The sequence below is a fragment of the Astyanax mexicanus genome, chromosome 14, assembly GCF_023375975.1.
Source record: "Astyanax mexicanus isolate ESR-SI-001 chromosome 14, AstMex3_surface, whole genome shotgun sequence".
Lineage (NCBI taxonomy): Eukaryota > Metazoa > Chordata > Actinopteri > Characiformes > Acestrorhamphidae > Astyanax > Astyanax mexicanus.
In genome coordinates this window covers 29725932-29751568 of record NC_064421.1, presented here as the reverse complement: position 1 = coordinate 29751568, position 25637 = coordinate 29725932, and the positions used below count along the sequence as shown (strand labels likewise).

Here is a 25637-nt window from a genome sequence, read left to right as displayed (position 1 = left end):
AATTTTACTTCATTAAAAAACTAAATTTATTAGTGGAATTTGCACTACGCTAGGCTAAGCTAATCATCTAGAAGGGATTCTGGTCAAACAAGCTACACTTTCCATTCAGCACAAGTTGTGTTAGAGCTAATGAGCTAGAAAGAGAAGTCCCTGATTCAGTTCACAAAATGTCAGCTATATATACAGTATATGTATATATGAAGTCAAGTGAAGCTCTAGAACAAGAAACATATGATCAAACACACACACAAACACACACATACAGATATACACACCTGACGTAATCAACAACAGCTCACCTCAAAGTCGTTGGCCTTGTTGTAGTGCATGTTGAGGGCTCGATAGAGCTCACAGTCTCGACTGACCGTCAGTTCCTCGGATCCGGCCACTCCGTCGTTGATGGCCTGCCGGGCAAACTTTTCCATCTGAATGTAGTAGAACTCGCGGAAGTTACTAAACCACTTGATCAGCTGAGACGTAATGCAGCGGTTGAACTTTGAGAGAAAAAGAGACAGTGGGTGTTAGCATTAAGGCTAAGCTGAGGACGTATCCATACAACACACCGTTTTAATCAAAAGCTGATATGCTGTTTATATATTTTATGTGTAATTTCTTTATACTAGTGAAAGTTCTGTTCTGTTTATTAGATGTGTATAAGATACCAGAGAAAAACTAAGAATTGTGATGAAAAAACATTAAAAAAATTTACAAGCTGTGGGTTTCAATTTTTATGTTTTTTTTTCTATAGTCAGTAAATGAATGGTAATAATCTATAATGAGTATTATTCCTTTATATTAGAGTGTTATTCCATTCTCTTCTGCTCTTAAAAAATACCTACATTAGGTATTTATGCTTGGACAATTTAGGTAGCGAGAAATCCAGGAAATTGATCTCTGGACTAAAGGATCTGGATGTGAATGGAAAGGTGGATGAAGTGACATGAGTGCCATCCTATATATACACATTAAATTAAATCAGATAAACTAAGATGTGGTTAGTGCTATGTAAATCTTAAGCTTTTGGACTATGCACAATTTTCAGTCCTAAATACGGCAATCACGTAACTAAAACGCTAGAATATACACACACTTTTTATGACAAATTGTAGAATTTTACATATGTACATAGATTTGAACACTATTACAATGTAATAGTGATTTTTGCAAATATTAATCCTAAATGGTCTGTTCCAATGGTACTTTAATGGTACTTTAATGTTTAAGTGCAACATTTACAAGGTGAGATGTTTATTTCTACAATTTTGTTTACTTCATATTGTCCTTGAGGATGATGGGTCAGCGAATAAGCCCTCAGCCGTGTCGGAGCGGTCAGGGTTTTGCATGATCGGCACTGATATTTGCTGTTGTGCACAAATTCACGCAGTTCAGGGTTGAGTCTGTGAAATTATAATTGTGTCAACAGCCTGTAAAGCACTGACAGCAAATCTCCATATCAAGTAGCTCAGTAAATTCTAATTTGGCCTAGGGCAGATAATACCAGCCACCCACCCAACACACACACACACACTGATATCTGCACAAATGTGAAATTGAGTGAGTAGATTAAATACACTTAAACACTGCAACAAGTCAGCAGTGTGACTGTTCATGAGGTTATGGATTTAAATAGAAAGAACAACTTAATTGATACAGTTTTTAGTTTAATGCTATGCTAATCAGAAAAGAAAATGTCACATGTTCAATAAACATAATAATATAAATCATCATCACACAGGTGTTGACCACTCTTACTGCAGCTGAGACTCTGAAACTGCATTAATACTTTAATGAACATTATGGCTTCGTGTGATGTATGTCAGGGTTTTTCCATGTCCATCACCTAAATATATAAATAAGAAGGTTGATAAAAATAATAAATTTTATAATATTTATTTGAATATTATAATATTCTATACATTGTATAAAAAATCTTCTTTTGTGTGCATTACTATTATCACTGGAATATAATTTAAATTGGAAAGAGCTAATGTATATTTATTCATGTCCAGACGTTGAATGTGGACTGAAATTTTAAAAGAAGGAGAGAGAAAGAGAAAAGTATATTTAATCGCCTGGTCAGCTGTGTTACAACGTATTCTACTGAGCGTGACAGGTACCTTGATCTTGTTTTTTTCTAAGTTAATTCTTTTAGAATAAATACAAAATAGTACAAAATCATGCCCTTAAATCTAATATATTGATTGGCATTTCAGTTTAAAAGAGAATTTAAAGCAAACTGTTCCCAAAATACAGTCCACAGTAGCAGAACCAGTGCTGTAACAAATTATTATTTAAGCAACAGACTTATCTGAAAATTATTATTTTGATTAGTCAATGTCAATTTCTTCCACCTATTACTCCTCTATAAACGCCTCTTGTCACCATGGCTTCTTTCCCTCACCTGCTCTAGTCTACACACCTGTAAATGTCCCCCTGTTATCCAGTCTATCTGCCCTAACATATCACAATATGTTCATAAAGCAAATTAAACAATTAACAATTAAAATTTTTTTCCCAGTTGCGTAGCACAATTAATTAAACTGACACACAAAGGATATAACCTCTTCTCAAGTCTCCAACACTCTAAACAATAATAATTTTCGCCTTTACACACATTTTACAATTTAAAACAGAACACTGATTCGATTCTCTACATAACACACAACAATCTGATATAAAATCACGTTTCCATATCAAAACACTGACATTCAAAATGACACAACTTCAGCTAATCTGCCAATTTATGAACCACTTGACCACAAACACCTCAATGACTAATTATTACAATTTTTATCAGGAATTTATCGCTGTATAAAAAGATCACAGGTGAGCTGCTTTTTCTATGTATATATTTTAAAATTGTGGCACTGACAGCAGCATGTGCTCTAAAATGTGTAGTTTTCTGTCCGTGAGGAGCGTCCGTCCCCGCGGCTGAAAGAGTTTTCCTCTCTCTGAGTCACGGGTGGGGGTGGATCTGACCCGTCACTCTGCACGTTTCCTCTGTTAGCCTCAGACAATACCGGCTTTCACAGCCACCTCCCAGGCCTGTTTCAGACGCTGCTTTCAGAGGGGGAATCCACCCCTTCCACCACCACCATCATCAAACCCCTTCACTTAAGACATCTACTACCACTGAATGTGGGAAAGGTACACCACCCTGCCGGGTTACTCAGTGTTCAGCTGTTAATGCTATTCGCACTCTATGAAAAAAAGAAATCACTAGAGACTGTAAGCAACTAAAAGTGAACATACTACAATTTCAGTTACATGATTGTTTTGTTTTGCCGCTATAGTTGGGAAGTAATTTCTGGATTCACCAATGATCAATAATCAAATGATGAAATATGATTGAAATTAGCATTTTACTTTAGACAGAACGCCATCAAATTATTAAAATAGGTGTGCAGTGAGTAGTGACTATTCCAACTAGTGAAAAAGAATCAGATTTATGTAGCGCTAACCACATCTTAGTTTAGCTTAGCTTAGTTTATGTTAGTTTAGTTTAGCTTAGCTTATGTTAGTTTAGTTCATCTTAGCTTAGTTTATTAGTTTAGATTAGCTTAGCTTAGTTTATGTTAGTTTAGCTTAGCTTAGTTTATGTTAGTTTAGTTTAGCTTAGCTTATGTTAGTTTAGTTCATCTTAGCTTAGTTTATTAGTTTAGATTAGCTTAGCTTAGTTTATGTTAGTTTAGTTCATCTTAGCTTAGTTTATTAGTTTAGATTAGCTTAGCTTAGGTTATGTTAGTTTAGTTTAGCTTAGTTTATGTTAGTTTAGTTTAGTTTATGTTAGTTTAGTTTAGCTTAGTTTATGTAAGTTTAGTTTAGCTTAGCTTGGTTTATGTTAGTTTAGCTTAGTTTATGTTAGTTTAGTTTAGTTTAGTTTATGTTAGTTTAGTTTAGCTTACCTTATGTTAGTTTAGTTCATCTTAGCTTAGTTTATTAGTTTAGATTAGCTTAGCTTAGTTTATGTTAGTTTAGTTTAGCTTAGCTTATGTTAGTTTAGTTCATCTTAGCTTAGTTTATTAGTTTAGATTAGCTTAGCTTAGTTTATGTTAGTTTAGTTCATCTTAGCTTAGTTTATTAGTTTAGATTAGCTTAGCTTAGGTTATGTTAGTTTAGTTTAGTTTAGCTTAGTTTATGTTAGTTTAGTTTAGCTTAGTTTATGTTAGTTTAGTTTAGCTTAGCTTGGTTTATGTTAGTTTAGTTTAGCTTAGTTTATGTTAGTTTAGTTTAGTTTAGCTTAGTTTATGTTAGTTTAGTTTAGCTTAGCTTGGTTTATGTTAGTTTAGTTTAGCTTAGCTTGGTTTATGTTAGTTTAGTTTAGTTTAGCTTAGTTTATGTTAGTTTAGTTTAGTTTAGCTTAGTTTATGTTAGTTTAGTTTAGCTTAGCTTGGTTTATGTTAGTTTAGTTTAGCTTAGCTTAGTTTATGTTAGTTTAGTTTAGCTTAGCTTGGTTTATGTTAGTTTAGTTTAGCTTGGTTTATGTTAGTTTAGTTTAGCTTAGCTTGGTTTATGTTAGTTTAGTTTAGCTTAGCTTAGTTTATGTTAGTTTAGTTTAGCTTAGCTTGGTTTATGTTAGTTTAGTTTAGCTTGGTTTATGTTAGTTTAGTTTAGCTTAGCTTGGTTTAGCTTAGCTTAGTTTATGTTAGTTTAGTTTAGTTTAGCTTAGTTTATGTTAGTTTAGCTTAGCTTGGTTTATGTTAGTTTAGTTTAGCTTAGCTTATGTTAGTTTAGTTTAGCTTAGATTAGCTTAGTTTATGTTAGTTTAGTTTAGTTTAGCTTAGTTTATGTTAGTTTAGCTTAGCTTGGTTTATGTTAGTTTAATTTAGTTTAGCTTAGTTTATGTTAGTTTAGTTTAGTTTATGTTAGTTTAGCTTAGCTTGGTTTATGTTAGTTTAGTTTAGCTTGGTTTATGTTAGTTTAATTTAGTTTAGCTTAGTTTATGTTAGTTTAGTTTAGCTTAGCTTGGTTTATGTTAGTTTAGTTTAGCTTAGCTTAGTTTATGTTAGTTTAGTTTAGTTTAGCTTAGTTTATGTTAGTTTAGTTTAGCTTGGTTTATGTTAGTTTAATTTAGTTTAGCTTAGTTTATGTTAGTTTAGTTTAGCTTAGCTTGGTTTATGTTAGTTTAGTTTAGCTTAGCTTAGTTTATGTTAGTTTAGTTTAGTTTAGCTTAGTTTATGTTAGTTTAGTTTAGCTTGGTTTATGTTAGTTTAATTTAGTTTAGCTTAGTTTATGTTAGTTTAGTTTAGTTTATGTTAGTTTAGCTTAGCTTGGTTTATGTTAGTTTAGTTTAGCTTAGCTTAGTTTATGTTAGTTTAGTTTAGCTTAGTTTATGTTAGTTTAGTTTAGCTTAGTTTATGTTAGTTTAGCTTAGTTTATGTTAGTTTAGCTTAGCTTAGTTTATGTTAGTTTAGTTTAGCTTAGCTTATGTTAGTTTAGTTCAGCTTAGCTTAGTTTGTTAGTTTAGTTTAGTTTTGATTAGTTTATTAACTTGGTTTAGTTTATTTCAGCTTAGCTTAGTTTAATTTATTTTATCTTAGTTTAGCTTGGTTTAGTTTAGCTTATCTTATCTTATCTTAGCTTAGTTTATCTTAGCTTAGTTTAGTTAATCGTATCTTATTTTAGCTTAGCTTTGTTTAGCTTAGCTTAGTTTAATTAATCGTATCGTATCTTAGCTTAGCTTTGTTTAGCTTAGTTTATCTTGTTTTGTTTAGTTTACCTTAGTTTAGCCGGATTTCACACCCCCACAGATTTTAATGTTTCACATGTTTTCCATTATAATTCTGTTTTTCTCGGGTGCATTATATAATCTGAGTTTACTGACAAGAAGACACAAATCCACGGAACCATCTAGCTAACACATTAGCACCCATTTCTACTGGATGAAGCAGTGCTAATATGTTAGCAGCTGGGTAGATATGCTAAGCTCACCTAGAAGGAATTCTGGTCAACCAAGCCTCACTTTCCATTCAGAACAGTGCACAGGTTGTGATAGAGCTAATCAGCTCATGCAAGGTTCTAGGTTTCTTTTTTTTTAAGTTGTCCTTGGACAGGAAATTATAATTGCAAAATAATATTATAATATGTTTTAATATATTATAAAATATTTTAATACAAAAACATGTTTGTTAAATAAAAAACATGACTTCTTTATTTAGGCTTAAAGTATATGTTGTATGATGTTACACCTGCTAAAGGAGTACATGTCAAAGTGTATAAAAATGAAATAAAGTAAATATTCAACATTTAACAGAATGTGTACTAAGAATTATTTAAATACTTAAAATATTAATCCTAATAAACAGTTTTATCCAAATTCTAAAGAATCAATGAGAAATCAAATTGAAATTCAAGGGGCTAAACTGAAATTTTGCATGTATCATGTATTTAAAAATAAAGGAAGTTTTCATGAATCTTTCGTTTTAACAGACACAAAGGCAACTGTACAATTTGCTGATAAGCAGTTTTATAGCCAGGTGTCACACGTTCCCTCGTAATTTCATGATGACGCAAGAAAATAAAAGATTGGGAGTTAATTTTAAGTGTTAAATTTGGATGGTGTGATGGTCACTAATGAGAAGTACAGGAGTACAGCTGAAAAAAATTAACAGGATTGCACAAATCAACAGATACGTTCTTAAAACTATCAAACGCTACTGCAAGATCAGCCAACAGCGAAATGCCTAGCCAAATCAAGAGCACTGTTAGGGGATAGATAATAATAGATGCATTACTGTCATAAGCAGTCTACAATCAAAATATTTAAGGTTATAACATCATGTGCCAAACATGGTGGAGGTACTGTTATAGAAAAGGGAACATTATAAGATGCATAGGCTAAACAACTAGCTGACCAGGACATTTACTAGACACCATGGTTGAGAGTGGTTGACTAATCGTATTGAGAAAAGTTTTCCTCCAGGAATTATTGAAATGTCCACTCACCCACGAAATAAGAGAAAAAAAAGAGATTTATTTTTAGTCACTAAAATAGTCACTAAAACATTGACCTCTTGAATGAGAATAGCAATGGTCAAATCAACTAACTGATACTATTTCTTGTAATTCACTTTTTATTTGATCGGATTTTAACCCCACACACAAGCCAACTACTAATTTAAGAATTAGAACTAGTAGACCAGTAATAAAAAACACTAGTCCATATACAGTATAATGAACTGGGTCAGTGGTGTTTACTAATCTTGCAATTGTTGACAGAAGTAGCAGGATCAATTCTACATTAAGCCAAAGCTAAGATTCAGAGAAAACCTGGCTAAACATAATTGTCCAATTACTTGGAGGGACTGTCTAATAAAAGCTGTTGTTCCTAAAATGTACCTTTTGAATTAAATCTGCACAAAATTACAAGAAATGTTCACTGTCTAAAAACCTCTACAGCAACCTGAGTATATTTCACCTCTTAAACTGGGATTGGAACTGTCATGTACTGTTAGACCAGATTTTTATATCTAATTCAACTATTTAATTTAAGATTTATTGAATTATTATTACATTTAAGTAAATTGTACTTATTTGATTTTTTAAACTAAATTAAAATAAACTAACACTTTTACTAAAACCTATTTTTTTTAGGTCAAATTAAATATTTCCAAACATTACACAACTACTTTGAGTAAGTGAGCATTCAAATGGAATCTTTAAGTTTAATCATCATTTTATTCTAATAACTTAGGAGGAGTTTAGCGTGTTTCCATTGGCAGCTTCTTTTCTATTGGCTTTTTGCACCATCTATTTACATACTGCTTGTGTCTCCCAGTTTCTGATACCCACCATCAGTGTGTAGTCATTCCCCCAGACTCACTTAAGTGAGGCTTTAGATCATATATTTTATGATTAACTGCTTGGACTGGATGTTGTAGTCTGTAAAACTCTGTGTTGACTGTGTGTTATACTCACTGTTCAATCTGTAGCATTTTCTTTTTCCATCTAAATTTCTATTAGTAGTTTAAATCTATAGTTTAGTTAAATTAATCAAAAAAGGAAATAAAATACATTTTTGTTTTCATAAAATTATTATAAAATGATTGTGCACAGCAACTGATATAGCAAGAAAACATCAATTAATTAACTTATTACATTTAACTAATTCATGCTTTCAGTAAAAACTCAGTAAAAAAAAATTAAAGCAACAATTTCCTCAAATTATTGAAGTTAATGAAACTTATCCAGGCTTACAGTGTAGAGCACAACAACACAAACAATGCAGTACTGTTCTTATTTACTTAGAGAATTTGTTGATGATGCATCATAAGGTGGTCGTATTTGGGGAGGGGGGGGGGGGGTCTTTGTGGGTTACTGTGACAGATTTAGGCCACATTATTCAAATGAGGAGAAAAGGAGGGTCCTCTCAGTCCCAGCTGGTCCTGCCCAGACACGGCATCACAGCCAGCGTCTGACTACCACTCTACCACTCTGACATTTATCTGCTCGGAATAATGAATAATATAAAATTAAGATTTTGAAATGAACTTGTCTAATTCCATTGTGTATTTTGACATGGTGGCGGGATTCTTAACTCGCTAAACTCTAAACGGTGTAAAAGCAGGTCAGGGTGCTGGGAACAGTGCTTTCAGAGGTGTTCTTACACTGCATAAACAATAGGAGGCAAAAAGTGTGTATGTTAGGAAATTAAGCATAAATTACTGACCGATTATAGTGCAGTAAGCCTCTGCGTAAGCTGTGGGAATAACTAATTAAATAAATGCACTCACCACAGTGAAGGGATCTTAATTGTATGTAAATAATGACTGTGGGAAATAGGTTGATTTGACGAGCATAAATCCCTTCACTGTCTCTTTTTGACAACAATATTTATGTAAAGGTCTAATTGATTATACATTAGGTACAGCTTTCATAACAGGGGTTTATTTGTTTTACATGGTTTAAAACCTTTAACATTTAAATATGTAAAAAAAAAAAATGTTCTTATATATGCTGTTTATAACTAAGACCCAGAGAGGGAAAGTGGGCAAGTTATAACCCCCCCCCTCAGGCAAGAGATTAAGGCCAGTTATTTTAATTGGGCAAAAACAGTGAGAGTGAAGAAGACATAGAAAGAGAGAGAGATAAATAGAGTGAGAGAGAGAGAGAGAGTGACAGAAAGAGGGATAGGCAGAGTTATGGATGGAAAGAGAGTGAAGGAAATAGAGGGAGAGAAACAGGGATAGAGAAAGAGGGAAGAGGGATAGATATTGCAAAGAGAAGGAGAGAAGGATGGAGAAAAAGTGAGTGGGAGAGAGAGGGATAGAGAAGGATTGAAAGAGAGAGTGAGGGGAGAGAGGGATAGAGAGAGCGAGAGAGACAGAGAGAGAGAGAGAGATAGAGATAGAGAGAGATAGGGAGTTGGCCGTCTGTTCAGTACCCATCTGGACTCGTTTGCAGGGCGACACATGGTTAACGGTCAGGCTCACCTTTACATCGGAGAAGAACATTTTCAGCATGTTGGAGCTGGGGTAGCGTGTGTAGAAGAACATCAGCTTGGCTTTCTTCAAGTGGTTAGGAGAGAGTCCTTCTTGGATTTGCAAAGATTGGAGGTCAAGGAAAGTAATATAAATTATAAAAAATAATAAATAAATGAATAAATAAATTAATCACTGTCACGCAAAAAAACAACAACATTATTTCCATTTGGACCATTTCAAGTCAAGTCCACATAAAGGTGTTGTTTCCAATTATATCCAAAAAAGAGAAAATGTATACGAATAATAAATCATACTGTAGTGGTATTGCACATATACTAATTGTATATTTTACATGGTAGTCTGGATAAGCTGAATTTACAGAAATCCTTTGATGAGTTTGATTAACTTCAGTAATAAGTAAATTAATTAAGTTTACAAACAATATATTAAGACTAAACATCAATTTTTTTTTGTTATATCAATTGCTTTGTACAATAACTACTTTAAATATAATGTTCAGGTGAATAAAATAGACTTGTATTTAGTCTGGCTTCTTTCATTTAATCTAGTTACCTTCTTTGTACTAAAATATTGATTTGAAACGCTTACTTAAGGTATACTGGGAGTGACTACACACTGATGTTAAGTCTCAGAAACTGGGGGACACACCCAGTATGCAAATAGATGGGGACAGAAGCCAATGGAAAATAACAAACTCAATTATTACAAGTTAACTCATGTACATGTGGCTGCAAATGTTCACCTAAGAAGTTGAGAAATGTTTGGAAATATTATTTTTTCTAAAACAATTTTTGGTTTACGGAGTAATATTTTTTTTAAGATAAAGATGCCCACAAATACCCAAACCAAGGCCACAGATCACAATGAAACTTACTTTTTCTTACTAGTTTAGTTATTAGAAGGTCTGTCAAGGTCCTGAAAGAGTCCCAGTCAATATGCTCAGCATTGCTGGTCAATAAACGCCTGCTTATCCTAATAAAAACTCTATTTATCTGGAGGTGGCATTGCCCTCTAGATTGGTAAACAGACAGCTGCTGAGTGGGTCCCATGAGGCACCCTGGCTAACCAGAGCCATCTCACCATTACAGCCCAGCCCAAACCAATCCCCAGCCCTTCACCCCCAGCCCTCCCACAGCTTCCTGGCATGGTCTCTGTGCTGCCAGTCAGGCCGGCTTTAGCCACATCTGCGCCGCAGAATGGCAGTGCCGTTTCCTCTGCAAATTAACGGCTTTATAAATGATAAAAAATGAAGATGCATGTGGGGCTAAATCAATGGGCCCCTGCAAGGTCAATTAAGTGGCTCATATGGCAGAGGCCTACCCCCTCCCTCTAATGCAGAGAGTTGGTGCTAATTTGCCACAGTGGCACCTTCAAGTGAGTTAATATGCTCGGCGTAGATGCACTGTGCCTGTTTCACAATCAAGGTGTTAAATACAAAGAATCACGCTGTCAGATTGTATTGAGACACTGATAACACTGTAAGCCCAAAGTTGGTCAAAATCAAACAGATTAATTCATTTTTATGTAAAATGGGATATAACTCAACTACACAGGAAAACATTAGTCCCACAAATGGAATCTCCAGCCGCTTTTTATGGGCAGTCCAAGTGGTTTTGAGTACAGGGGGTAAGCATTCTGGTGGCTTTTTTCACATGGAAATAGTTCTGAACAGACCTGACTGACTTTCTCCACATTGTGTTATCACCGTTTAGTGGGAGGGTCTAAATACTGTTGGCTAGCTGCACTGAGCCACAACCATAGTGATGTTAGACAAGCCCAATCACTGGCATTGCTAATGCTGCGTTGACCGGTAGTAACGTGGGACAAGGCCAGTAGTAATGTGGGACAAGGCCGGTAGTGATGTTGGATGAGCCTGGTAGTAATGTGGGACAACGCCAGGACTAAAGTGAGATGATGCCAGTGGTAATGTGGGTTGATGCTGGCAGTAATGTGGGATGAGGCTTGTAGTAATGTGAGGGACGATGCCAGTAGTAAAGTGGGACGAGATCTGTAGTAATGTGGGATGAGATCTGTAGTAATGTGGGACGAGGCCTGTAGTAATGTTGGTAGAGGCCTGTAGTAATGTGGGGCAATACCAATAGTAAAGTGGGACGAGGCCTGTAGTAATGTGGGACGAGGCTGGTAGTAATTTGAGGGACGATGCCAGTAGTAATGTGAGAGACGAGGCTGGTAGTAATGTGGGGGATGATGCTAGTAGTAATGTGGGACGAGGCTGGTAGTAATGTGAGGGACGATGCCAGTAGTAATGTGAGAGACGAGGCTGGTAGTAATGTGAGGGATGATGCCAGTAGTAATGTAGGACGAGGCCTGTAGTAATGTGAAGGACGATGCCAGTAGTAATGTGGGACGAGGCCTGTAGTAATGTAAGGGACGATGCCTGTAGTAATGTAAGGGACGATGCCTGTAGTAATGTAAGGGAAGATGCCTGTAGTAATGTTAGGGACGAGGCCTGTAGTAATGTAAGGGACGAGGCCTGTAGTAATGTGGCACGAGGCTGGTAGTAATGTGAGAGACGATGCCAGTAGTAAAGTGGGATGATGCCAGTAGTAATGTGGGACAAGGCCTGTAGTAATTTGGGACGAGGCCTGTAGTAATGTGGGACAATGCCGGTAGTAAATTGGGATAATCCCTGTAGTAATACGGGACGAGGCCTGTAGTAATGTGGGACAATGCCGGTAGTAAATTGGGATGATGCCTGTAGTAATGTGGGACAAGGCCTGTAGTAAATTGGGATAATCCCTGTAGTAATACGGGACGAGGCCTGTAGTAATGTGGGACAATGCCGGTAGTAAATTGGGATGATGCCTGTAGTAATGTGGGACAAGGCCTGTAGTAATTTGGGACGAGGCCTGTAGTAATGTGGGACAATGCCGGTAGTAAATTGGGATAATCCCTGTAGTAATACGGGACGAGGCCTGTAGTAATGTGGGACAATGCCGGTAGTAAATTGGGATGATGCCTGTAGTAATGTGGGACAAGGCCTGTAGTAATTTGGGACGAGGCCTGTAGTAATGTGGGACAATGCCGATAGTAAAGTGGGATAATCCCTGTAGTAATATGGGACGAGATCTGTAGTAATGTGGGACGAGGCCTGTAGTAATGTGAGACACAATGCCAGTAGTAATGTGGGACAAGGCTGGTAGTAATGTGAGGGACGAGGCCTGTAGTAATGTGAGGGACAATGCCAGTAGTAATGTGGGACAAGGCTGGTAGTAATGTGAGGGACGAGGCCTGTAGTAATGTGAGGGACAATGCCAGTAGTAATGTGGGACGAGACTGTGGGACAAATGCTGTAAATGACAATATTTTTATTTGGAATGTGGGAGAAATGTTGAGTGGGTTTATAGAATTTAGACAACAATGTTTATTTTATTTAAACATATAGCTATAAATAGCAAAATCAGATAAACTGATTCAAAAACTAAAGTGGTCTCTTAATTTTTTCCAGAGCTGTATATTATGATTAACTGAGTATTTCAAATCTACAATTAAGTTAAATAAAATCAAACGGAAGACTAAATACAAATCTATTTTGATATAACAAAGAAAAAAATATTAAATTAGGTCAGATTTTAGTCATAATAACCAAAAGGTTTATGTTTAATAACTCACATTTTCTGTAAACATTACTTTACATTTGAACGCAACCAATTTTCTTACATTTAATTTGAAGTAATTTCAACGTATCCAGCTCCTTGCGTGGAAAGGAGGGGACGAGTGAAAGCCTGTCTGACCTCCATTAGGCTGATAGGAAAGACTAAAAGAGCATTAGCCCCTCTCTCATGCCATCTGTCATCATACATACAGCAAAAAGCAGCGAACAAGAGAGGAAGATGAAGGAAGCGTGTGAGAGATGGAGGAAGAGAAAGTGAAATCTACATTTATATGGGGTATTTTAAAACATAAAACAATCTGTACAGAATATAAACAAGCCTTTTCACACAAAAGCATTTCCCCTGTCCAGGGGTATAGAGTTGAGCGAGCGCCGGATAATGAGGATTAGCACATATTTTGCTACCAAATGCAAATGACACTATCCTACTGTAATTATCTTTACATTATTATCTGTTGATAATTAGTCTTGATGAATCTGTGTAATTATGTTCACTGAAGTAAATTTCTCCAGAAAGAGAAAGACCTAAGCACTAATGTTCTTAGAAAAACGGTAAACTTAAACTATTCTAAGGTTTCACAGGACATCATAATATATATATATTGGGACTGAAATGGGAACCGACTAGCAAGCTAGTGAGCAAAAACACAACCTGTGCACAGTTGTGAATAGAAGAATAGAAAGCTTAGCTTAGTAAGCTAAGTACAGGGTGCTCTGCTAAACCTGTAAATAGGCCCCCAGTGCTAAACATTGTAGGTAACTATTGCAAAAAAATAGCCATTCTGCTAGCTGTTTTAATAAAAACCTGATATGCCTGATATGAGGTCTATACTGGTGGAACGTGTGCTAACTTGTTAGCTGCGTAGCTATGTTAAGGAAATACCTAAATGAGAAGCCCATATTTGTACGTTTTATGTGTAATTTCTCTACTGCTGGAATAGGTGCTAATGTGGTAGTTCGGTAGTTCTGTGTATTTTTGTTGTCAGTAAACTTAGATTATATAATGCACCAGAGAAATTATATTATGAATTATAAAGAAAAACATGTGAAAACATTAAAAGCTGTGGGTGCGTGAGAATTCACAGAGCTGCTAAGTAGCACATATCAGTTAGCAGAAACATCATCCATCTAAAGTAAACTAAAGTAAACTAAATAATGCTTCATAAACTTGTAGATCAATGTTGTAGGCTGCAAAACTCTGTGTTGGCTGTGTTCTATATACTGTTCACTCTAAGGCATTTTCTCTCTCTCTCAATTTTTTAAAATCTATTTTAAATTTGATTATCATGAGTGTTTGATATTTAATCAACTGAATCGTTTAACATAGCTGTCCAGATATGTACCTACAACATTTAAAGCAACCTTTGATTTCCTGAAATTATTTAAATTAATTCAACTTATTCAGGAAAACACTCTTTCAAGAAAAATACAGCTGTTTCTAAAAGAAAAACATGTGTAATGTGCTTGTCTATGCAGTAAACTTAACCTCCTCTCAAGATAAAGCTTTATTTAAGAGTTTAAATGAAGGTTTATTGATTGATTGGTTGACTGACTGACATTGTAACATCTTAATGAACCCTAAAACATAGCCTTGTGGGATGCTGCCACATGAACTAAACTAAACAGTTGCCAGATTCAAATGCATTAGGACTAATGACTGAATAATAAATACAGGCTAAATGTAATATATGTTGAAGTGCTGATTCTTATCCAGGCTTATGGAGCATTTCCTACGAGGAAAACACTCTTTCAAGAAAAATACAGCGGTTCCTAGGTTACAAAAACATGTGCAATGTCAAAACAGACCACACAGTCAACACTGCTTCGCCTTAGTACAAAAACAAGCCAGGCCCCAGCCAAGGTCAGTCAGGAAAATAATGCAAACATGAATATGAAGAGCTGTATACGGGGGGAAACAGGGTGACCGTGGGTTATAGTCACACGGAATGCTACATAAACAGCAGCGGCACGGACGCCCGTGCACCATCAGCTTTTCGGATTTGGTTTAGGATTCGCTGCGTGTCACGAAAGAGAGACGATATCTAGCGAAATGTGATCCGACTGCCAGGTGTAAGGAGAGAGAGAGAGGGAGAAAAACGTAGGGATGATAAATCCATAAATTAATGCCAGACATCTGCTCAGCTGCATTAGACAAGATTAGACAACAAATGCACTACAGCTGAACTTAACCTTCTCTCAGGAAAAAAATAAACTTGAAAGTTGAGTTAAAAACTAAATGCTTGTATGTTTAAGGCGTAATAATATTAATTAACAAAAATCAATCACACATTACTTTTAGTATTAGAATGAAAAAGGGATCAAATGGGGAAGTGTACAACAGAAAAGAGCAAGTACTTTTTAATTGTATTTGATTTTATTTTAGTTTATTTATCTTAACCCTTATGTCTTATTATATATTAATATATCACATAATATTATATTATAATTATTATGCATTAATTCTAAATCCCTAGTCTCAAAATAAACTCTGTGGGACAGAGCCTAGTCTTGAGATACACAGCATTTTTTATTTGAAAATACTGGAAAATATAGTCTAGGCTTTATCCTTGTCCGAGAAACTGATGCTTTTTTTTAAGTGTTTGATGTTTTTCCTACACTCTTTTATCTATTTATCTGTTGTTGCTTTTCGAATTTATATAATCTTTTCTAACTTTGTCTTAAATAAGCTTAGATTCCTGCTGAATGTATTTTTATAATTTTATATATTTATCTCATCTTATTTAATTATTTATTAAAACTAATTTTTAAATGTTTGAAATGTTTTAATTATGTTTTTCTTTATCAGTCTACATTAAGTCTATATACTTAACCTCCTCTCGGGATCAACATTTATTTAATCTATTTAAAAAAAATTGAAATAAAGATTTAAATAAAGGTTAGTTGTTTGAATGATTGGCATTATTGTCACCTTAATAAACCCTAAAACAGAGCCCTGTGGGACGCCGCTACATGTGCTCAAACTAAACGGTTGGCAGATAATTCAAAATGCATTAGGAAAAATGAGTGAAAAATAAATATAGTTCAGGTTCAGTGTGTTAAATTAAATATATGTTGAAGTTTTGAACATGATACAAGAACAAGAACTAACAGTATAACTGTGGCCACAGCAAATTAAAATACATTTACAATGTATTTAGAAAAAAAGCAGTGTAGCTCGGCTCTGTCTGCTACATTAGACATGCAAACTGCCCACCCCCCCCACATCGCCCTGTGTGTCTTACAGCTGTACCGTGCCAGAGCGGTTAGGTCTCTCTATATGCAAATGCTGGAAGGGAAACTGAACAAGGCTATTTTTCTTGAGATGCAAAGAGGCCGCGTGACAAGGAAGATCATTCCGTCCACGGCCAAAGACAATTGGCTGCCTGTTACTCTTAGAATTTGAATAAAACTTCATATTTGATTAAACATCCTACACTGTAAGCCTGAATACATTTAACTAACTTAAATAATGTCATTGCCTTGAAATGTTTTAAGCAATGTTATATATGATACACATGAATAGTTTAATAACATAAAATCTGCAGCAGACGACTACATAAAACAGTAACACTTTTTATTAATCCTGTTCATTACACAGTATGAAGGCAACTATAATGCATTATAGTGCATAAAGAATACCTTATAACGACCATCATTAAACTTAATAAATATAGCATAATAAATCAAATGTAATTTTAGCGACGTACATAAAACACGTTATAAAGTAGTATAAGTATATCTCTTTATAAATTCTCTTCATAGACATGTTTCATAGTGCTTATATTAGTTTGAACAAAGGCATTATGAAACCTCTATGAAGTCTTTGAACTCTTAATACTCATTACTAAAAGTTGCATTATTGTGTTTTATAACGTGTTACTAACTTATGTTACTTATGTGAGTACATGTAATTTATTATACAGGCCTTTGACAATCATTATAAGGTTTGAATTTTTATGTATGCCATATAATGTCTTATAAGCAGGGTTCCCCATATATTTAAAAAATAATAATAATATATTTTGAATGTAAACCTGTCATTTTATTTAGTTAAAGACTAAAAATAAAATAGGTATAAAAACAAAAAAATTGAATTAAACTGTTTTAATTTCTGTCTGATTAAGAAAAAAGGACATACTGAAAGGTTGCAAAAAAGGAGGAGGGAGATGAAAGTTATAAACAGCTACCTGCACACACCTGTTCACACAGAAAAGAAGAAAAAGAAAGAAAAGAAAAGATCTGAGGCCAGGTAACAGCTATTAGCGTTGCAATTGCTTTTGTCTACAGCAATTTACTATGTTTGTACAGTATAAGAAGGTTTACAGATTTGCATTATCTAAAGAAATAAATAAAGAATGATGGAGTGCTGTGAGATGAGGAATGTTTACCGAAAATAATTAACCTTTTAAACCCCAGGTATATTATTCAGTCATTAATCCTAATTAATCCTAATTATATTCATAATTTTTTAACTGTTGGCTGTGGTGTATGTTGTGGAGTCCCACAGGGCTCTATTTTGGGACTTTTAAAACAGTTAATTTTAAAACAGAAATGTAGCCCTTAAAGTGAAGTGTTGTGGGCTTGAGAGTTTAGGGGCTGTTTAAATACAATCTAGTTATTAAATTGATTTGTTGATACATCTAAAAACGTAACTAAAATGCTTTCCCATGAACATCACTTCTTGTCTTTCTAAACGTAAGGCGCTAAGAACTCTCTGCAAAGGATCCCACTTGTCCTTTTTACTTCCTTGCTTTGAAATATGATTTGCTTTGAGCATTTATGTACAAAGTCTTGCATACGCTGTGATGAAAGACGGGGTTTTATTGTGAGCCTCTCTGTGATAATGTGAGAACAGAGAAGATGGGAGGTATCTTCACCACCGCCGGGCCTTTCAGCACTTCGCACACTTAAAAGCCCCCAACCGCAGAGCTCTTTTTAATCTATAAGCCACTACAGACATACATGAACACCGCATGAGTTGTAACATCTGTTAAGCAAAACATCATTTCATGATTTTAAGCAGAATTGTAACAAAGCCTTGTTCTTTTGTGAAAGGATATTGTACTTCCTGAATATGGAGAGATGTCAGACATGTCTTGAAGGTCACCGCATTCTGACTTGATGAGCGATAAAGAAAGGCCTTCAGGGTTCCCCGGGTGCATCGGCGAAATGGAACGATGGTGACTGAGGTGGCTGGATGACATCTTGGTCCGTAGGCTGGTGGTCTCTCTGGACAGGTCCATAGATTCAGGGGAAGATCTGTCTTTACCTGGATATGGCCCAGTGGGTGCACCTAAAGGACTCTGGAAAGGGTAACCCATGAGAGGAAGAGGGAAGGAATGGCGGAATGATGGAGGGCTGAAGCCCATAGTTGTTGATAACGATGATGGGTGCAGAACAGGGTGGTGGTGGTGGTGACCACCAGGTGTGGGAAGTGATACAGACTGGTCTGCAGAGTTCTTCTTCACCACTAAAGGCAGGGCCTCTGTTTGGTCGTTTGAGTTGGGCACTTGCAAGTTGCCAAAAGAGTCGAGTGGATTAGGAATAATGACGTCACCAAAACACTGCAAACGCTGGTTGGATGTGGTGTGAAAGTTTGGATTCTCACTACCATTGACTGAAAAGCGGTCTGGAGGCGTCTGCACTGGTGGGAAAACCTGAGGAAGGGGGCGTGGGGGCTTCGTAAAAATTTTTACCACTGTGTCTACAACCTGTGACATGGCAGTGTTCAGCTCTTGTTTCAGTGTCTCTGCTAGCTGCTTTCGTTCTGAGTGCATGGACGTCAGGCCCTTTCCCCGGGAGCCCTCCCGCTTGGGTTTATCTCCTTCAGTTGCCATACTCTGCTCACGAATGAGGGCTCGCGCTCGGTCCAGAAAGTGCCCCGGATCCAGGTCAGACATCTCATTGTCCGAGCGGTCCGGAGCAGAATCAGGGATGCGATTGTCCATTCCATCAGAACGCAGACTATCTTCTGACAGGTTCCCCAGGTCTTCGTCGTTCTCAGAGTCTGTGCTGTCATAAATCTGGTAGAACTTTTCCTGCAGCTGCCTGAGCTGTTTCTGCATGTCCTCTAGCTGCAGTTTGAGTTGCCGCCGTTCCTCGTGTTTCAGCTCTTTGCGAGCCGAGACCAGCTGCTGGAAACTCTGCTGGGGAAGTTTTTGCTTGCGCTTGTTTTCTCGGTAGCCATCACGAGGGCTTGGAGGTTGAGGTGCCTCACGGTCATTCTCTCCAGCACGGAGTGCAACACTGGGAGAGTGGCTCATTCCACGAATTATGTTCTCCACTCGTGCCCGTTTCGCTCTAAGGTGCTCGTCTGTCAGCCGATCAAGGTCGAACTGAGTCATGGGGGGCCTGTTGAAGGGGGATAGGCATTCCTGGGGACTTCCCCTTGAAGATGTGCTACAGGCATCCTCCTGGTGGATCTCTGAGCCAGTGCTGGATAGGCCACTGCTCTGGAAGCCTGGCTCGCTGACTCCGTTTTTGGTTAAATTGTTTTTTAGCAGCTGGGAGATGATGGTGGCTCCAGGAAAGGGCATCATAGCATCTTCATAGGAGTTGGCTCTCTTCAGCAACTTGCGGAGCACGTTGGACTTTTCGCTATCTGTGTGCTGCACAACCGAGCACTCAACGTCTTGCTCAGAACCGTGGGTATTCATGGCACTGAAACTGGCACTGATTATTTTGGATTGGGCAAAAGCCACAGATGTTGTCCCCACAGTCCTTTTCACTCCAATGTCGACTCTCCTTTTCTTGGTTTGTCTACTTATGAGGGCTGTGCTATCATGGTCAGGCATCACTGGAACTGTTATTGTGCCATCTTTAAAAGCCTGTCAACTGGACATAGCTTGAGAACCCTGTAAGCCTGGCCAAGGGGAACAAAAAAAAAATACTAATGAATAATACTAATTACATATCCAAGCAAAATATGACACAAGAATAACATGACAGCAAAAATCTATGAACCGTTTATAAAAATAACTAAGAAGAAGCAGGAGTAGTATCTAAAGAATGTAAGATTTGCTTCTAAATGATGGAGCTCTTATTCAAAGTTTAGAAAATAAATTTTCTAGAAAATAATTAGAAATCATGCATTTGTTGATGTTGATGTTGACTGTAAGTATCTGTTTTAATCTGTAAAAATAAAGTGTTTATGAAAAAACTGACTGACTAAAACATTTCAGCACTATTTTGTTCACAAAGTACATAACATAACATAACATAATAAAAGGAACATAATTTTGGATGCCTTTTATTTAAGATCAAAATATCATCTATTTCATAAATGTAATGAATTCCTTTAAAACATAAAAGCCAGATACTTGCCATGAAATAAATCAAAATAGCACTATCAATAATAGGTATACTAGTATGCTTGACTATGCTAAAGAAACACACAAACTGCAGGCTAGTAGCACATCATTCATTTTTCAATTATATTGTCCTTTCTAAATTTATTAAATTTCTAAGTATAAAGTTTATGATCTTTCCCATTATTTATTTATGTATTTAAAGTATATGTGTTCCACAACTTTTTTTCTTTATATGTACAGAGAAATATAAATCATCACATCAGAGGCTGCCTGCACAGTCAGTGTTGAGAAAAGTAAAAGAAAAAAAGATCACTTGCCATCCATTTAATTACTTTTATTTTAAAGCAACTACTGATGATTGCAAATAACCATAACCTCACACAATGTCAGATAAGATACAAATACTCAAGTAGTAAGCATTAAATATAGGCTAGTAATACATTTTTATACTATTTTTTATACTTTTTATAAAGCTATTTATATATATATTCTCCTGTATGTTATCTATCTATCTATCTATCTATCTATCTATCTATCTATCTATCTATCTATCTATCTATCTATCCATCCATCCATCATCCATCCATCCTTCCACAAGTAATCAAATACAAGGCGTCCAAAATGTTGAAAACAATAAAAAACTACAACGTATACCCGCTGCTCCGAACTAATAATATACATAAGAACAATAAAAACGTACATTATATTACACGCAATGCACGTTTTTTTAACAAAACATGGTAACAAAAAATGACAATTCCATGCAAATACATGCGTAAACACAGGCGCAGTCACGATTTAAACACTAATGACTTACAGCGCAAAGTTTTTGAGTTATTTTTCGCGTACCTTAACAGATAAAGCAACAACAAAGTACAGCGGCCGAGCGAACGCATCCAGAAAGCACCAATGTCGTTAAGGTACAACAACGACAAATGTTCGCCCACACGGAGATTAGATGTAAAGTAGACATATGTTGAGAAATTAAACTGTTAATGGAACAATTATGAAGCGAAAAGGTATTTTAATAGAGTGCTCAAGAAGAAACTGAGTACGAAGATGTTCTGGGATTTCCTGAGTCTAGGGAAAAAGCGCCCGGCAAGCGTTAAAAAGTGCGCTTTCTGAGAAGTAAACGACGAGCACTTTTATAAATGGTACCAAGAAGTGTGTTTAAATTAATTTTAATTTATTTAATGTTAGTTCACCACAACAATCACTCTTGGAAAAAGCGATACGCTATCGCTGCGCATCAGAAGTGTTAAAACCGCTGCCACCGCGCGCGATTCGGATTAAAAAAACACATAAGGACACGTAATTACAAGGTTACTTACGCTGATGGTGGGATGCGATGGGAGGCTTCTTTTGCGAAGAAAAGCGTATATAGGGGGAAAAGAACGGTGTTCCTTTCTCTCTGCGACGAATTCTGTCTGTAATTTCGCAGTAAAGCAAGTGCTCCGTGTGTGCGTGTGTGTGTGCGCGCGCGCCGGCCCTTGTGTGTGTGTGTGTGTGAGAGAGAGAGAGAGAGAGAGAGAGAGAGAGAGAGAGAGAGAGAGAGAGAGACTGAGCTCGTGCGCGCTCCGCTCCTCCTCTCTCTTGCTGGAAATTGACCGACCAACGAAGAGCAGCGCGCGCTCGCTCGCACCAACAAGATTGACTTTAAGACGCGGCTGAAGGAAGGAGGAAGACGGCGCGTCATAATCAGCGTGATGTAACGTTCTCACCTACCAATAAGAACGGACCACTGGATTTGGAGCGATACAAAAAACCCTGAACTTCACCGCCGCGGACAAAAGGTGGACAGTCCAGAAGAGGTAATGACCAAAGATGGGGCTTATTTAAGAACATTACTTGGATTTTGAGCTACTCCACTACTTGTCTGGAATTATACTTGGGGTGCCGATTGTCGTGGCTTACTGCAAAAAAACAAAAACATAAATCTGTGTTTATGTATATATCATACAAAGAAGACCGTGATTTTACCTCAAAGTTTAAGCTTGCTAAAGTGTGTGCACTTTTTTACCACTTCCATCCTCCCATCATAATTTCCATAGGTTTATTAGATTATATCAGCAACTCACATTTGTATTATCTTTGGAATTTTCAGATCTATGCCCATTTATTCGAGCAGAATTCATGTTAACTGTCTGTCTAGGAAAGGCGTGCTATACTAATATTGCTGTCTGTGGTTTTGCTGACAGATAATTATAAAAATCAAAAGCTACGGCGCTTTTATTTTCACCGTATTGTTTCAGATAATAAAAACCGAATTTATAAAACGTTTATAAGTTAGAACTTTTGCAAACTTATTACGCGTATGAGTACAGTTACTTATCCGCCTGGTATTTTGTTGTGCATTCCTTCATACTCTGTATTAAGGGAAAAAAACATCAGTTCATTGCGTACAAGATGTGTTTCGTTTTTGTTCATCCACAAAACATTTCTCTGCATTTTACACACACTATAAACGCCACTAGCCCTTCCAGCCTTGTTTTACTTTTCAACACTTTTAGTGTTTCAACCATCTAGTCGCGCACGGCTGTAGTTAAGACTTTATAAAGCTGTAACCTACTTTTCCGCGAATTATGTTTGTGCGCTTTGTTCCAGATTAGCAGATGAACAGAACTGTGCTACAGTCCTGTTGTCTTTTTTCCTGACGCTTTTTTTTTTACCATATCCGAGTTGTCCACCACAATAAAAAAGCAGATTTAATAGACGTGTTTTGTACTTTTTTCTAATGGGTTTATCCTGACGGAAATATGGTGTCACCTTACAAAAAATCAAACAAACAATCACTATGGTATAAAATATGTAAAAGATGGATGTGGAATATGAAAATGTTCAGTATGAAACAGGAATAGGATTATGACAAATGTATCCATGCTATTTACATGTTTCAAGTTAGAAAGCTAGACCTATGGAAGCAAATCGCATTATGTAAGTAATCGCATTCTTTTTCAACAGGTTTAGACTGACTGTTTGACCCATTGCTGACATTTAAATAACTGTTCCAGTTTACCCAGTTCACGATAGGCTTAAATACCTTCCTAAATAAACCTAAATAAACGTATCCTGTCCATAATCATTATTTTTTACGTTTATCACTCAAAACACGCAGAAAATAAGGTTAGTGTTTTGGTATTAATATTACTATTACTGCGTTTTTATTATTACTATTAACAGTAGTATATTAATAACTAATATAACTACCAAATCATCAACAACAACAAAAGAAACCATTAATATTATCAGTATTATTATTCATATTATATTTTTTTATTATTATTAGAAATATTAATAATAATAATAATAATAATAATAATAATAATAATAATAATAATAACGCTCTTTTTTGCATACAAAGCACGTGTAGTCATTTAAAAAATCAGATACAGGTAAGTTTTATCTATTCTGAAATTCGGTTTCACCGAAGAAAATAAAAGCAAAAAGCAAATCTAAAACCTAACTTTGCATATGAACCTGCCTCTCCTCACGCTACTTTTCTCCAAGCAAATTCTTCAAGATTTTCACTGCACTCCTCTGGGCAACAGTTGTTTCTTAAGTGTGCACGAAAATAAAGTAAAATATGGCGAGTTATTTGCAAGTTAGTGTCATTCATGCTTTGCATCGCTTCCCAAAAGGTGTCGTTGGCGCACAGAAATATAGTGACAACTTAATATAAACATGAAGGAAACCCTCTCTTACAAATGAAAAAAAAAAAACTGTAGATACCATTCCAGATTAATTGAATGTAACGGCATTACCTTTGTTATAAAGAATCACGCCTAATATTTTTAGAATTTAAAATGTTTTAATATTACAACGGGCAATAATGTATATATAACCGATAATTGTCCTTTTAGAGCAAACTTTTTTCTTTGACCAGGATGTGCTGTGATTCCTCAGCGTGCGCTCACCTGTTTGCTTTTAGAAAATGAAGGCGCGTCAAAAGGTGGCGAAAAAGATTTAAAAATAAAATTCACTAGAAACATTGTTTTAAATATTTTATTTAATTCACCCATGCTGTATTTTAACGTTTCAAAAAGCTTCCTCATTATAACATAACTTGAACATTTTCTTAAACTTTTCTTATAATTTGTCTTGTTTCAGATTTTTCTCGCCGGTTTTCAGCAGCTTTAACTGTTTAGCTAAAATAATATATTAATACGATCTTAGTCAATGAGCATCACGTTTTATGCGTTTTGTGGGTAATTTAATATTTGCAAGAATAAGAAGCATAAGAAGAAGAAGAAAAAGACGAAGATGAAGAAGAAGAGGAGGAATAAGAACAAGAAACAACAGAAGAAGATTCACCAACGTAAAAAGTAAATAATTTTACCGCTGAAAAAAAAGAAATGCACATATGTTACCTGCAACAGGTCGTTGAGTGGCCAATAGACTTGTTGTATGTTTGGAGGTGCTGCTGCTGGTAGTCAGATCACAGCCCAGTCTATATAAATCAAATGTACCTGTCATGACTGTGCCCGATTATTGAAAGTTTCCCTTCATTTTTACTATACAAAAATTGGCTGTAGTCAGTGAGGTAATATATACATAGATTTTATGCATTCTTTATCGCGTGTGTTGCGTGTTTTTGAGGGTGGAGAGCAATAGAACATTTTTTTTCACGTTTATCCTTCAGCACGCATAAGTATACACTCATTTTATCTTAACAGCAAGCTTTTATCGATAAGAAACCAAAGTTCTTATTTGTTTACACTTTTGCAAAAAAAAAAGGAAAAAAAAAGATGAACAAACACCGATTTTTAAGTGCCATCACAGCAGGGAGTCTTAGATGTCGACACTTTTGATGCAAGTGGATTCACAGAACTCCAAAGTCATCGTCTGCTATTGTAAAGCACGGCGTAATTTGTAACACTATACAAATTTCATAATATTCCATCACATCTGTGATGGAGATAATATCATACACCTCGCTAATCATGTGAGAGAAAGGTTGCATGAGGGAAAGAGAATAGGATGGCGGAGATATAATAAGATAAGATGAGGTTTGGGAGCACACAGGAATAGATAAAACAGAGGATAATACTGTGCTGCAGATGCTGTTGTTCAAATTCAGACAGCTTTCGGGGGCCATCAAGATTCAGGGAGTAGCTATTATTACACACATTAGTGCAGGCTAGCTAAAAGCTCTTATGCTTGAGAAGGGTCTTGGAGGTCTTCAGGAAAAAGGGATGACACAGTGAAAGTGGCCAGTGTTTAAGGGACCCTGTTACACAAAAAAATGGGAGC

The 25637-nt window shown here is 36.0% G+C and overlaps 1 protein-coding gene across 1 annotated transcript in view; it reads right to left on the bottom strand.

Moving 5' to 3' along the window:
* prox1a (prospero homeobox 1a) overlaps positions 1–21869 on the bottom strand; it is a 35936-nt gene extending 14067 nt beyond the window's left edge. Inside the window, exons 1-4 of the mRNA XM_049464002.1 lie at positions 21719–21869; positions 18139–19939; positions 9432–9540; positions 300–494 (exon numbers count right to left, since the gene is read on the bottom strand). Coding sequence (XP_049319959.1) covers positions 300–494; positions 9432–9540; positions 18139–19871 — 2037 coding nt within the window. The 5' untranslated portion in view covers positions 19872–19939; positions 21719–21869. The remainder of the gene's footprint in view (positions 1–299; positions 495–9431; positions 9541–18138; positions 19940–21718) is intronic.
* Positions 21870–25637: the final 3768 nt, after the last annotated feature.